The sequence below is a fragment of the Lactuca sativa genome, chromosome 4 (genome assembly GCF_002870075.4).
Source record: "Lactuca sativa cultivar Salinas chromosome 4, Lsat_Salinas_v11, whole genome shotgun sequence".
Classification (NCBI taxonomy): domain Eukaryota; kingdom Viridiplantae; phylum Streptophyta; class Magnoliopsida; order Asterales; family Asteraceae; genus Lactuca; species Lactuca sativa.
This window is the reverse complement of record NC_056626.2, coordinates 369,926,288-369,943,337: the sequence shown is the minus strand read 5'-3', so window position 1 is coordinate 369,943,337 and position 17,050 is coordinate 369,926,288. Positions and strand designations below refer to the sequence as shown.

General features: G+C 33.4%; 1 protein-coding gene across 1 annotated transcript; it reads right to left on the bottom strand.

The window, feature by feature from the left end:
- Positions 1-8,363: 8,363 nt before the first annotated feature.
- LOC111891506 (glutathione S-transferase T2-like) lies at positions 8,364-9,050 on the bottom strand. The gene has a single exon (XM_023887564.2). It carries the CDS (start codon positions 9,048-9,050, stop codon positions 8,364-8,366), a length of 687 nt encoding a protein of 228 aa, XP_023743332.2.
- Positions 9,051-17,050: the final 8,000 nt, after the last annotated feature.

Here is a 17,050-nt window from a genome sequence, read left to right as displayed (position 1 = left end):
TCTTGAAGAGTTTTAGCTCTTGTTCTTGAGAGAAATCTTATGGAATATGAAGACGAAGGGAAGTAGACATAGTGAAGGAAAGTGATGAAGAAATGCTCTCTAGACGTGGTTTTCATGGGAGAAGTAGATAAGTGATTTCATGGGTATTTGAAGGATAAAGGGAGGTGTTGCAAGGGTATGTGTTGGGTAATTAGACGTAAAGCTGAATTATCTTATCACCCAGGTCAACACCTACAGTTTCTCTTTCATATCCATTGAATACCCATATTGTACTCCTAGTATGACCGAAATCATACATGATTTCGGCCTAGGGATGTTTCTAGGCTTGATTTCAGTCCTACTATATTCATTCATGGAGGTTTTGGTTTTCGGGGTTTTCCATCAAATGGTTTTTCGGTCATGAGGTTTTCTTGGCCGAAATCCTTAAAGCAATGTCCCACTTTTGATTCATGCTTTAATTATTTGACCTATCTTGACTTTTAAACGTTTATTACGAACATGATTCTCAATATATGCTTAAATGTGTACTCATATAAATAATGTCCTTTTTGATTTACAAGAATAAATTGTAGCGGGGTGGGATTATTAATTTACTTGTACATGGTTACAATTTAGACTTTTCTTGACCCAAATTTACTAGTTGTCAGAAATACTATTACCAATTCTCTCAAGATAGATATGTTATATGGATTATAACAAACCAACAATATTATTAACAATGCTCAAAATAAATTTTTAAGAGACTTCAAACATTTTATTGTTCTAGTCAAGTAAGAGTACCATTATAAAAGTTGATAACAAACATATGTTCATTACAAGGTGTAGTTTTAAATAAATGAATAATCATTTATATTGAAATTTATAATAATACATTGTCAAATATTTTAAAATGATACAACCAAAGTATGCATTAGTGACATCTTGAACCAACCTAATACTTCTCCTTCTTTGGATTCGCCAACTTCTTTAGCGAACTTGACAATCTAGTTCCTCTAATGAAACAACACTATTTTGTTGTTTGCCTAAGCTAGCCTGGAAAGACAAACCATGGAACATTTTTATAAATAACATACAACAATATTATAAATCAACAAAATATTAAGCCATGAATACACATTTTATGAAACAAATTCAATGTTGTCTTACCTTCGTCCCCACCACCAGTAGCTTCAACATTAATAGCACTATGTATGGCAACAATGTCAAGATCATTAGGTCAAGATAACTAACCATGTCCATTTAAGAGAATATTCTGTTCTTTTACCTCTAAAACCTCATATTCTTCAACATTCTCTGGTAATGTAGCTAGAAACTAGGAATCATTACTAAATATTGACACTGTGTAAATATATGTGACAATCCGAAATTCCTAGCTTGTACAAACATTCAAATCTATCAAAGTTAGACTCATTTTGCTATCTTTTAGCGTGGTTTATGGTCTGTTTGAGTGTTCTAGGCCTAGTATAATCTAGGTATGGGTTTTGGGATGAGTATTTGTGAATGTAACACCTTGCAAATGAGCCAAACACACCAACACAAGGTGTGTGCGGCCGCACACCCGAGTGTGCAGCCACACACCCATCCCAGCCGCACACTCAAGGAAACCGCACACTCCCACATATATATATATATATATATATATATATATATATATATATATATATATATATATATATATATATATATATATATATATATATATATATATATATGGTCCTTGGTCATTCTTAAACACTTTTTCCACTTCTTCAAGCCTAGAACTCGTTTTCTCTCAAGTATCAACCATCTTTTCTCTTCAAATCATCAAATCAAGTAAGTGTTACTTCCTTGAATTGTGAATACAAGCCTTTAACTAGACTTTCCCCTTGATTTGATCCTTAAAAACACCTATTTGGTGTTAGATCTTCAAAAACACCAACAAACACACACTACTTTTTGGACTTTAACTACACTTTTAAGCCTCTAAATCTGGTGTACACTTGCAATTGCTTGATATAAACTAAGGAGCCTTGAATTTATGCATGAAAAACGCCATTTCATATGATCTTCAAGTGTGTACGGCCGCAAACACCATGTGTGGCCGCAAACACTCTTTTTAGGCTCCAAAATGGTTTTAAACTCCGATTTAAGCTAACAAATGGTCAAAACACCTAACCTAGAACTTTCCTAAGGCTTGGAAACACGTTTTTGGCACACTTCATAGTAAGTGTGTGGCCACACACCCACTTGGCCGCACACACATAAAACCCATGCTTTTGTGGCCTTACACTCCAATATAGGGCCATACACTCCTTATATCCAACCATATGCATTAGTAACACTTAATTCTAAGTGTTTTTATGTCCCTAAGGAGTGTCCCTATCACTATTAATGGTTATATACACTAAATTTATTCATATATGTGTAATTATATGCTAAATAGGATTTGCTTGTGCTTAAGACTCCAATTGACACCCAACAATCCTATATCGATCTTTCATTCGAGTTACTCACTACAGGTGAGTTGATACCCCTTAATCTACCTTTTAAAATGATTTTAAATGCTTTTACGGGGGGAATACAAGTTGAAACATTCTTGTTATTATATCAATCACATGTGATTAATAACTAGAACAAACAGATAGAATTTTCTATTACTTTCAAACTGTTATCAAACATATGGATTTCAAATACTTAAAAATGTTCATCAAACTCTTTTACATACTAAACTCTTTATCAAACTTGTTCTTATATTCCAAACCTTTTCTTTTAACTCTTTTAAACTTATATATTGTCAAAACCATGTCTAATGCATTTATAGTTATATAAGTAAGGTTGGAAGGACTTAGGACTGATAACTCACTTTATTTCTTGTTCCTTGTTTGCTTGTGGACTTAGAGTACCCTGTTGTTTGTCCGAGTGCCATTTGATCCTTAGTTATATATTATGTACATATGTATTGACATAAAAGCTTCTATCTCAGTTCAATACCTTTGGGTAGCAAAGGTGTACAAACATGTTCATTTATACGAAGAACTCTACTAGTAAACTATAATAGGTACAGTTTTGGAAGTCACTACTCACTATTTCTAGTACAATGAAACATACAAAGAGTCAGTTCATACATGAGTCAATACATACTATAACGAGAAACAATACTCACTATAAAGAGAAACAGATGGAGAATACTATAACAAGAAACAATACTTACTATACACTATACAAGAGAACATACTATGATGAGAAACAAAGAGAACATACTACATACTAGACAGAGAGAACATACACTACACTAGTACATACAATACATATACAAGAATACTATAACATAAATGTGAGTCACTATATCAGGGCACGACATCACTGTTGTGGCTCGTTTTGTAACCAGAGTCTCCTGGAGGGAGAGCGTGAATTTGTGTATAGATCTATACAGGACTGACCGTCCTACACCTTGCTGCTAGCTACAGTGGGACCTGCAGGTCTACGGGTGACGAATGTCATACCATTACGATGTCTTCGAGCGTCGTGTTTTACTAGTCGATCAAGTATTGTTACAATCATATCACATTATACCTTAATTAACAACCGGTTTAAGGTAGTTAGTACAACAGTAGTTACTATATACAACACTATAGTACTTTATTATTTCCCATTGCATTCATATTGTGATCTTCTCACATAAACGGTAATGTAAAAACTACATTTTGTTAATGATAGTCACACTTGGGAAAAATACACACTTTTACAAGAAACAAACATACAGAACATTTGATGCCTTGGTAGAAGGCTACTTTTTAGTAGAAAATATAGGATTCTCTAGGAGATACAAATATTTACTACTAACATTTACCAACTTATACATCAAACACTTACAAACATTTTCATACAAACAATGACACTAAAATGCTTATGAACTCACCAGCTTTAAAGCTGATCAACTCTTTCAAAATAACTTGTATTCTTAGGTCATCGGTACACAAGTACCGATGCCAGGTTTTGAGAAGACGGAGCTTTCAAGACTTGTCTCTTATTTTGATTCATATTTTGGTGTCTTATAAACTATACATAACACACTTGTATTAAATTATATTATTAATGCAGTGGATGATGTTGTTGCTTGTTTGCTATTGTGTTTTGTTGTGATACTGCACATGACGTCCTCCGCCCCGGAACGTTTCCGTCGTTCAGGTTTTGGGGTGTGACAATATAGTAGTTGTTACGTAAGTTAAAATAGCAAATTTCAATATGCACTACATACCGCTAATCGAAAAGTACATTCAACTCATCAAGAAATGCATATTCATCCCTATCTTCTGCTAAACCCTTCACCATGTCATTTGTAATTTTTGCTAACAGGCGTGTTATATCTCGGTCAAAGTGCACTACATACACGGCACCCTTTTTATCTTTAAACCGTACCTGAATGTTATATCCACAGAAATCAAGACAGATTTCACCTTAGTTTGTTATTACAAAATCATTCGTATTGGAGAAATTATGAGACAAGTGTAACATGTACTCATATCCAACTCTGGACGTGTTGCACTTTGGACACTCTCAACGCTTGTTCTCATCAACATTGAAACTATCAACAACATCTGAGGCCATACTACAATGACATTCCTACATGCAACATACAACGAATGTTCCTCTTTCCGAATAGCCATGATGTTCCCAACCAACACCAGCTAAGTATCCTAGGAATAGCAAAAACAATAGAATACTAGAAATCATAAATAAGTAATGTCATACATTACAAATTTAATACCTCCCCCAAGTCCCAGAGAGTAATGGCTAAAATTTTGTGGCAACAAGGAGCAAATCCATTTAGTGTGAGATCCGCCTCTACACCTTCGATATCTAAAATTTCACCAGTTTAACAACCATTCCTTCAATCACTGCAAATACCTTGGGGTGATTAATGACGTAAATTATTCCTATAATTAAACATGTTATATACCATCTTTTTGAAGTCCACAACATCGTTAAATATTGACTTCACAATTAACCTTGTCCCAAAAAAAGAAGTTAGTAACCACAAGGCGACCTGTAAGGACCATGATCACGCATATAATGAGTAAGTTATATAACAAAATAACTCCAGACTTCATTATTTAAACAAAACCAATGAGCATTACATATAAAGTACTTACCTTGCAATTTTCAAATCCTACCATGTTGAATGATGACCACTACAAATTCACCAAAAGCAACATTACCAATACAAATACAAAATCATCTATATGTTCAGCCCACATAGTACAATAAATACGGTCCAAACTGGGCAACAAAAACCAATTCGTATTCTCACACCTGTAAAGTTCTATCTAAGTAAATTTACATAATTGTTTCTTACTCTAAATCTTGTAAATGAAACAACACCGTCTTAGTAGACAAACCATCCTTTACGCTTGGCATCAAGTCAGTATATCCTGTCAATAAACCAATGACATCTACAAAACAAAACACCAAGTAATTCAGAAATGCTAAGACATACAACACAAGTATAAGACCAACTTTATGTTTGATACAAAAGACTCCTTATCAATTGCACATTCCTCCCCAACTTGCTTGAAATAATGCCTCAAAACTTGGCAAAACAAAAAATCATGACAATATGGGAAAAGCCATATGTAATTGCCTTAGGAAACATGTTTTTTTTTAATTTTAATTTAAATCTATGGTCTATTATTTTCAAATGCACAAGATTATTAGCAACGTAAAATTTAAAAAAAAAAAAAAAAAAAAAAAAAAAAAAAAAAAGAAAACATAGTCCCCTCCTTCAACAATCCTTCAAACTTGCAAACTAAATCCTTCTTGATGGTAGTTGATATACGCTTCCCCTTAAATTATCACATAAAAAAAACAAGTATCAATATTATTCCATTCATACAAATTCAAATACACATGTCGCTTTAAATAGAGACAACTTATCCATGATAAAGTCATACATTCTCGTCCATTAATATCATATCAATATTATTCCATTCATACGAAATCAAATACATATGTCGCTTCCATAAACGAACAACATGTCCCTTAAACTTTAAAGCATCGATATCAATATTCTAGTCATTTATGAACTAATATTGTAAACTAATATCAAACATTATAACAATTCTAACAATTATATCATACAATAATTATACCTACAGTTGACAGATCACATGTGTCATTTATGTAGACAACAAACATCGCGTCAGGTGCTCAACCAAACCGATTACAAAATATTTTCAAGGCACAATAAATTAAAATACATATGAAAAGCTCAAAATGGCACCCAGACAAACCTGTAACTGTATCCCATCGAAGAGTCTCTCTCAATCTATACCAGAAGTTCTTATTCGTAAATAGTGTCACATTAAACATGTCATGTAGCCTTGAAATATGAAGATTTTGACAACTCAACAAAACTCTATGTCTGTATGTGAAGTGAAAAGTTATTGGCCAAGAATTTAATTCACTAAAATCATGACCCGATATGTAATCTAAACTTGGTGTCTACAGAGGCAGGGCGGAGCCAATAGGGGGCTGCCAGATACTTTGCCCCCCTTAATCCCTTTCAAAGTTTTGTTATAATATATATAGTTAATAAATCCATGAATAAGTTGAAGCTTACATCAGCTATCAATATGACTAAGCCCCTCCCAATTTTTTTAAGTTCTATTATTATATTAAAAAATAATAAGCCTTTGTCGATTATCACCCACAATCTTAATGGAAAAAATGTTACAGCTTACATACATTTAACTTAATCGCCTATTCCATATAACCATTTATTTTAATTCATGTTAATAATCTTTGAATCGTAGATTAATAGGTACATTTTGTTCTTAAATTTCTATGTTAATTGACTATTAACCGGTATATAATTAGTAGCTTTTTATTATCCGCATATAATGTTATAGATGATTTATCTTTAAAATAAAGACGGTCTCAACGTAAAACGAGTAAAATACTACTTATAATTAGTGTTTTTTTAATAATAATAGAATAATAATTAGAATTAATTGTGTTTATAAACCGCTATTTTATTAATTTTACAGGCTCGATTATGTTATTTATAAACAAATATTATTTTAATATTTTGTTACAATATAAGCTCCTTATCCTAAAGGTGGTGTTCCTTTCATATGTACCAATGTCTAGGTACAAGAAAATTGAAAATTTCAATAACATGACTTTTTATATGTCTTCCTGGTAGGCAAATGGCTTTTTGAGACTCCTTACGCTTTGCTTTAAAGTAACATGTATTAAAAAACAAAATATAAAAAAGTCGGTCTTTAACAAAATTTATGTAATACACATTTCGATGTTTAACAAAATGAATACGTTTACTCTTTTTGTGTAAATATCATGAAGCTTAACAATAAGAAAGAGTTTTAACCTTTTACTGTGTAATAAGTTTAAAAAAAAAAACATATATTCAAGTGTCCGAAATCGGATAGACGTTTTTTTAAGCTGTTTTGTTCTAAGTATTGATTTCGTTTTAACAAAAATATTTATAAACATATTTAATTGATATCTTTTATAAAAACAAATAAAGACAAATAAGCGTGTCATTCAAACCCAAACGGACACATTTTAACGGTATGTATGATCCTAACGAATTTTGATCCATTATCTAACCTGTATGTTATTCGCCTTTGATTTAATCTATATGTTGTGAACATTTTTAAGAAAATTGTTATTTTTTCTGGAAACGTAAGACCGGATTATTTGACCAACTAAATAGAGCTATTTATTCCCTTAAATTATGGGTTGATTCATGGAAAAAAGCAGGTGGGAATGATAATGGTTGGGGGAGGAGGACGGTGGTGGTGCAAATGCAATCATACGGCATTCTTATTGTGGTGGACCTTCCACCATTTCTTGTTCCTTTCAGTTTAACTCCACTGTACCCATCATTATTTTTACTATTTAAACAGAAAATGAGCATTTTATATAAAGTGATTGTTTGTGATCAGATAAATACGTCGTTTAAAGTTCATGTATAAGGTCATCCGTTATACCCACCACATACCACATATGTGGTGGGTGCCACATCAGCACCACATTCCACTACTACATACATGGGGTACTTACCACTAAACACACCACTCCACCTCATTTTTTTATTTAAATTTAATTCAAAAATACATTAAAACACCACTCCACCTCATTTTTTTATTTAAATTTAATTCAAAAATACATTAAAAACATTTTTTTAATACTATTTTTCCATTAAATTAAAATACCAAATTACATTAAATAAAAACTAAATTAATTGAAATTAAAAAATAAAATAAAAATAACAATCAAAATAAAAATTACATTAGTTAATTTAAAAAAAATTAAAAAAAAACATTAAAAAAAATAAAAATTTCAACCATACATAAAATAAACTACTCCTTACGCCTACGTCGGGCTCGAACCGACTCTTTCATTGCTAGAAAAAGTTCCAAGTCTTCGCCCTCAAGGTCGTCCGCTTTCATTTTCAAGATTTCCATATCGGTTTTTGTTTGGAGTGTCTCTTGTGCCTCTTGAAATGATGTTTGTGCTTCGATCATTTTTTTTTCCATCCGAGTCATCACCTCGGCCTTCGTTTCTTGAAGCTGCACATATCGATCAAATTTATCGCCGAACATATCCATAACACTAGAATTCGAAGATGTTGACGCCGCTTTTTTTGCTTTATTTCTTCCAACGGGCCGAGGAAGAGGTTGGTCGGTTTCAAGATCTATCGGATCGTCGTTGATGTCGATGTGTGTTCGGCCGTCCGATTGTTGAGAAGTTCCATCGGGGTTTCTCGAACGCTTTGAACCGGAAGATTGGGAACTTCCTTCCGTTTGCTCTTTCCATTTTGGGGAGTCTTTCAATTTTAGCCACGGCTTCATATACGGAAAAGCTTTGCGTGTAGGCGTTGTTTTTTCATATTGGTCCATGGCCGCCTTGAAAACATCAAAATCGTTCGAGCCGCTTTTGCGTATGTTTAGGAGATTGTTGTAGATTCCTCCAAAATCGGTGCATTTTAATCGAATATCTCGCCATTTCGACGTAATTTGATCGGCATTTCGAGCTTGACTTTCCATTAACTCGTAAAAAATGACTCGGACTTTTTCCCAAAAACTTCCGTACGTCTGGCTATCTCCTACAATTGGATCTTCGGAAGCCGCCACCCATGCCTCCGCTAACTTTTCTTCTTCTTCTTTTGTCCATGGGACCCTTTCTTGGTTGGTAGTGGGTCGGGCCGGTTTTTTTCCTTTTTTCTTTTTTGGTTGAGGTGGTGGTGAAGGTTGCGTTTCCGGAACAAAATCCGGCAAAAGTGGTGGTTGTGAGCTTGGTGGTTGTTGTTGTTGTGACGATTGTTGTTGGAGTTGTTGTAGTTGTTGGAATTGTTGAAATTGTTGGTATTGTTGTTGTTGGAAAGCCGAAAAAGGTTGATATTGTTGTTGGAAAAGTGGTGTTTGTTGGATAGGGGAACCACTTTGAAGTAGATTGATAAAACCGCCTTGAGGTGACTCCATCGTCGGGAATTGTCGAGGTGTTGTGTCTAACGCAAAAGCGTTATCGGGTTTGCGATTTCGGTAGTTTGGAGAGGTATTTTGGTTGAGATCCATGATTTTTGGTTGTGAAGATGTAGTGTGTAGTTTGTGTATAGAGAAAGAAAAGAATGGTGTAAAAAATAAGGAGTAAAAGTATGGTATTTATAGGTAAATAAATTATTTATTTATTTATTTATTTATTTTTTATAAATCTAGCCGTTTAACAACGGCTACACAACGGCTACACAAGAAACGGTCGAATTCTTTGCGCATCGGAGGCTATTGGTCGTTTGCATTCGTTGTCCGGGCCACGGAAGGCCACGACCACGACCCACCACGAACCATCGGGGTGGTGTGCACGGCCGTGGTTCGTGGCCAACTAGACCACGGACGGCTTCGTGCAATGTACACCGGATGGTCTAATAGATGACGAACGGTAATAACCGTCTCAATAAATATAAAAAATGTGTAATATACCCTCATCATTGATACGCTGTACATATGACAAAAGTAGTATTGCTGGAGTGGCCCTTCAGATTATAAACCCTTTTTTGTTAATACATGACATGACACCAAAAAAGGATCTCGTCTATTTTGTTTGTCAAATATTGAACTGAAACTCATATTGGTATCATTAAGACAATTGTAATTTTCCATCAACCAAAAAGGACCAAGGAAGGATGATAACTAGCTCTATCATCGAAAATATCACTAAAAGATTTGTCTAGTCTAATTTCGTCTGGTGTTATCTCATATAACAAACACAACATAAATTAATGTTTTTATTTTAAAGATTAAAGTGAATGAAAGATGGAACCCGTCCCTTATTAATGATGGAACCACAAAATGCATCCCTAATTAGCGATGGAACTCCCACAAAATCTAATAACATAATTATAAAGACATAGTAACACATTACCAGTGGATCATTGACGGTCATCAGCCCATGCTAATCCTGCCACAAAAGTTTAGATAATTAGCGACATATGTTAATATTATGTAAAGCTAACTTATAGTATTATGGTTATTATTATTAGGGATAATGTGATAATGATGGTAGTAGTTTATCCTGCAAACTTGTCATTTTTTAATGTTGGTTTTGCGTTTTTTACCTGCATATCAGGTTTCCTGATTACCATAATATTATTTGGAAAAAAACCCTTAATTTTATAAATATTTTGCAAAATATCCTTAAGATTATAAATATATAAAATACAAATATATATATATATTCAAATTTTGATAAAACAAAATAATTCTTTTTAAAAAATATTTAAATATCAAAAGGTTATATCAAACCAATATAAATTTACCATATTTATATTATGAAACCAAAACCGAAAAGTACGGAAATTTATTATTGGTTCGATATAAACTTTAGATATTTAAATTTTAAAAAATTATTTAGTTTTATCAAATTGTGAATTCTTAATTGATACTTAAACTTTTCAAAACAAAACTAAAAAACATCGTTAGATAATAATTAACTACGTTGTTACATATACTAAAATAGTTAAACATATGAATAATATGAGATTAATTACGTTCAATTTATTTTTTTAAGAAAAATAAAAATATTTTATATGTTTAAAAGGTGTTTATTTCAGAAATAATAATGTATCATATTTTTTTATAAAAAAAATATATATGTATAATTACTTAGACAAATATATTTATATTTTATATGTTTAAAGGTTTATGTTTGTGTTTCAGAAATAATAACTTATAAAACGATATTTATTTTTATAAGAAAAATATGATATATTATTATTTCTAAAACAAAAACCTTTTAAACATATAATTTATTTTTTATTTCCTTTAAAAATAATTGCATGTAAATAGTGTCAGCACATAGAGACTATGCTCACTTCCAAAACTGCTTTACGAACCTTAAATATATACAACGAATCCAAAAAAACCATGAAAATTACGGATAAAAATAAGATTATATAAGTCTATATCACACCAACAACATATCTTGAGAATAATATGGGATGTCATTTCACACTCGAAGAGCACATGTCGGATATCTTTATGTAAAGTTGTTACAAATTGAGCAAAAGGAAAACAAATGTAAATACCACAGCTAGAGAAGTTTGTTTTAGTACGAAAACGATCCCAGGAAGCTCTCTATCGAAATATATTAACGTTACTACGAAGGATTTTATTATATTCGGTCTTTACTGGAAGTGATGTCATTCTGTCTTCATCAATATGAATTCGTGAATCATTAACAAAATATTCCAAACCGTTATTAAAAATTATATTTTTAAGGGGTTTTTTTGCGATATATTTGTAACCTAAGGGATTTTTCGTAAATAATATTTCATAGTAATCTGAAAACCTGCTATTACAGGTAAAAAGGGCAAAACTGAAAGAAAAAAAATGGCAAGTTTACAGCATAAACGAACCAAAAATCTATTGCAGGGTAAAACCGACATTTTCGACCAAACTTAAGGATTTTATGGCATAATCCCTTATTATTAATTACTATACTATTAATATTATTAGACAAAATTTCGTAAATGGTCCTTATGGTTTAATTTTATCTGCAAAATACCTTTTATGAAACTTTTTTTTGCATGAATAGTCCTTTTAGACAAAACCTTACACTCTAGTGGTCCCTGTGGTCCTTATGATGGATCTGTTTAGTTGAAGGAATTTATGATAAGGACTATTTTTGATATTTTATGAAATTTCGCCTAATGACCATTTGTGAAGTTTCTTATAAGGACCATATGCGAAATTTTAAAGAAGTCTATTAAATTTTGTATTAATTACAATCAAATAAAAAACCAAAAAACTATGAGGTAGAATATGTAATATTTATATAAATAAACAAAATAAAACTTACTAATTTTAATAATAATGTAAATATATTTTATTTAATATATAAATAATTTTTGTCGTGTGAACTTTATCTAAACTATTTAGGCCCCGTTTGATAGTTGATGATTGGAAAATGTTTGTCTGGATAAGAAATCTTGACTAAGTAAGAAACAATGTTGTTTGATTGTACATCTAACTGAATGTGCTGACTAATGAAAAATGATCATTTTACCTTCCTGTTCTATATAGTGATGGACGAAGTTGCTGAATAACTATAAAAAACATATAGATTGTCATACAAAATGTAAATTAAACATAAGTAATTTAATATCAAAATGAAAACATAAAGAAATTTAAAATAACATAATAGTTTAATTCAAGGTAGGTGAAAGTAATTAATTTGCAATATGAACACGCAAAACACGCATATATGGAACGGCTTCTGGACCCCAATCTATGTCTTGTATGTTTTCTCTATCAATTCCTCCACCTTGGACGTCAAGAGTAACCATAGTCTATTCCTAAAAATTTGTAAACAAGTCATTTGTATTTCCTTTTAAAAATATGGTCCGCGACACAAGGAGTGACTATGTCTCTTTGCACTACAAAAGGATAAAGAGTCATTTGTTTTAAGATTGGTAATCTCGCCTTCAATACACCATAAACACGCTCAATAACATTTATAAGTTGTGCATGAGCATGATTAAACCTTTCTTCTCTAATTAAAGGTCTGCTTCTTCGAAAATCGGTTAACCAATATCTAGTATTACGGTACGGAGCCATAAACCCGTGAGTGTTTGTATATGCGGCATCACAAAGGTAATACTTATCTGCAAATAAGTTATATAAAGAAGATAGATAATAAAAGTTATATAAAGACTGCAAACCTTGTGGAGGTAATTGAAATCCTGAAGTCGGAATGAATGCAATTTCTTTCAAAACTCTTGAATCATGTGATATACCCTCCCATCCAGCCCAAACAAATGTGAATACCATATCAAAACCACAAATTCCTATTACATTTTGAAAACATTCACCTTTTCCTCTTCCCTTATGATGACTTTGTTGATCAACGGACATAACCACATGTATAAGTGTTCCATCTAATGCAGCATTACTCCGAAAAAAATCTCTTTTAACTGTCTATGTCATTCAGAGTTATGTCTTGTTGGATTAGGAGTTATTGGAACTATAATTTCTTTTTTCAAAACACATCATTGCAGTTACGATCTCGTGAAAACATTGATGAATCGTTTGTATGGAGTGTTGAAATCTTCCCTTAACCACGTGAAAACGTTCATTATGTCTTATAACTGTTGGGCTTATTATGTGTTGTGTCAATTGTATATGCTATTATAGTCTCATTTACACCTGTTTGGGCCTCTCCATCTATGTTTATTACTTTCTAGGGTTAGACTATTTAATGTGCATGCATGTAACAATTAGGGTTAACGATTGTATCGCCCTACCTAACTTTCACCGTGAAGTTCACGTTGAACTCTTCTAAAGCTATTCAATGTAATATTTGACACTATTTGATCTTTATTGTTCTTGTTGTTTATTCACTAACGTTGATATAATCTATTGATCTAAGTAATTATTGTTTTCTACAATTGGTATCAGAGCAGGAGATAGTGTAACTCATACGCTACTCTTCTGTCAAGTTGTGTTATGGTTTTTCATTTTTATTGGATCTGTTCTTATCGTCTTGATTGTTTCTATTGACTATAGACGTTAGATCTACATCCTGATTTTTACCCTAAACTCGATTATTTTTTTACACATCTGATTCTATACCAGTCTTGTTAATCTAGCCATCATGCAGCCCGAAGATCCTCATACTCTTTCTGTCAATCTTTGCAATAGTATCAGATCTACAACTAGGATCCCAATCCTCTTCCCACAATATTATGAAGTCTGGGTGTTGCACTTTGAAGACTATGTTCTTGGCATTAAAGAACATGGTTTAACCATTTGGCAAGCGATGACTTAAAAGACTTTTTCGCACACTGCAACCAGGAAGGTTATGAAGACTCAGGTTGGATACAATGCACTTCTTGTTGAACGCACTAATGTTCCTTAGGATGAAAAGGAGAAGCTGTTAAGAAATATAAAGACGATGAGAATTATATGGTTTGCTCTTCCACCGGATACCTGTCATCATGTAAGTGTATATACTACTACTAAGGAAATATGGGACAGACTAAAGGAGTTATATTCTGGAGATGCAGATCTAGAACATTCTTTACAAACGACACTTCTGTCTAAGTTTGGTTCACTTGTTCAGAAACCCGATGAGAAGCTTGATCAAACGTTCAATCACTTCAACCACTTGCTGAGTAGAATGCTCAAATATAATCTTGAGCGAATGGTCATTGAACAGAAAGTGACGTTTATGAATGGCCTTAGGTCAGAATGGAAAGAGATTGTGTCCACTGTGAAGAAACATGAAAAATTCAAGAGTTACTCTTTGGCAAAGCCTGTGGGAATTCTTAGATCCTGTGACATCCCCAAAATCACGGCCAGAAAATACCAATTTTGTTTATGCTTTATAAAAATCAGAGTACTTCTTTTCTTAAAAATGTTGCGAAATTTGTTCCCAGAAAAACACGATGAATACGTTATTAAAAACATTTTCGAAGAAACGTATTTTATTCATTTTAAAACATTTGGGATGTCATTGTCGATACAAAAACATAAGCATAAACAGAACTTACATTTATTTACACTAGTGATCTACATCTCTTTAATCTCTCAGTGTAATGTGACTTCATATCAACGCATGTGATATAAATAAACTGAGTGGGTCAGGTTGGGAAACCTGGTGAGTACATAGGGTTTTCAACCCACAATAATATAATTATTATGTTTAAACAATCAAACAATCAACCAAATTACCCATCCCCATTATCTTCTTTACTCTTAAGGATTTAACCTAAGAGTCATCTATCCTGCATTCGTTTATTCCGAAGTCCCTTACTTCTAGAGTTATAGGACTGGCACTAAATCCATAGCTACTATAGTCTACTCATCGGGTACTAAATCCATAGCTACCCGTGTTTATCTAATAGGTACTAAGTCTATAGCTACCAACTCCTAACAGGTACTAAGTCCATAACTACCAGCTCCTAACAAGTACTAAATCCATAGCTACCAATTCCTATCAAGTACTAAATCCATAGCTACTAGCTCCTAACAGGTACTAAATCCATAGCTACCAATTCCTATCAGGTACTAAATCCATAGCTACCAGCTCCTAACAGGTACTAAATCCATAGCTACCAGTTCCAATCAGGTACTAAATTCATAGCTACCAGCGTCTAACTAATAGGTACTAAGTCCATAGCTACCGGTGTTCGTCCCATAGGCACTAAGTCTATACCTGCCAAAGTATACTCTCATCATCTTATATCTCTCATCATTCATCTACCCATGTCATACCCAACATATTCGTATATATAAAATACGTATACAGTTTAAGTCATTTAAAACATGTATAGAACGTTCATCTAGCATAGACAGCAAGTATTCAGACAATAAGCACACATAGCACGTAGTTTATATAAAATACTTCATATATATGTGTAAGTTGAAGGGGACCATGCACTCACCTGAAAGGTGATGACTCAGCACTCGGACAGCGCTTCAATACTCTCAAAACGATTTTCCTTCGATAAAACCTAGTACCAATACTAGTAGGGTTTAGTTTAACGATAACCGCGACAAATTAGTTCGACTATTATTAAGCGTTAATAACACTCAATATAAATCGTAATAATAGGCCAAATAATTATTTTAAGGACCTAATAACATTTCTATAATTATTTGAAAGCTATATTAAAAATTGCGTAAGCGTAGCACACTTACAGCGAATTTTATCGAAAACCGGAACTTAATTGGAGCAGCGTTTCGAAACCGAAAGGCTCTTTTTCTCGGGACTCCGGGGGCCTCGGGGCTTCCCTCGGGTGCTAGGGAGGTTCCCTAAGGTTTAGGAGTGTTTAGAATACTTAGAGAGAGAAAGAAGTTAGAGAGAGAGTGAAGAAAGGTGTGGAAAATGTGGAACCCTCATCCTCCTTATATACCCAGCGAGGCCTCGGATTACGCTGGGCGTAGTCCTTGGCTACGCTGGGCGTAGTGTCGGATAGGATTGCCAGCTTCGCACAGCTGGCTCGCACCTTCTTCGGATGGATAAGACACGAGGGTACGCGTGGCGTACTCACCTCAGACGCGGGGCGTAAAGCAAGGGTGACGCGTCGGTCATCGGATGCGAGACCGTGGGGAGCAAGGGAAGGCTAGGATCGTGCCACGTCATCACCAGCTTCGCAAATTGCACTCTCAACTTCTAAAAATCATAACATTCACATACAAGCTCCGTTTTCGACGTTCTTTATATCCACGCGAAGGTGGGAACGTACTCTACAACTTTTGTTTAGAGTTCGTCGGCTAATTTTGACTCGATTTTAAATTTTATATTATTAACGGGCCGGGACAGGATTGGTCTGTTAAATCCTCATAACTTCTTCATCCGACATCCGTTTTCGCCCATCTTTTTCTCGTTATGCTACTCTCAACGAGATCTTCGATTCTCGTTTAGGTCGTGTCAGCTAAAAACCGCTCGATCTAATATTCAAATTTCGGGCTGTACACTGCTAGTCCGAAACTTCGAAAAATCATAACTTCTTTATACGAAGTCAGATTTGGGCGTTCTTTTTATCAAT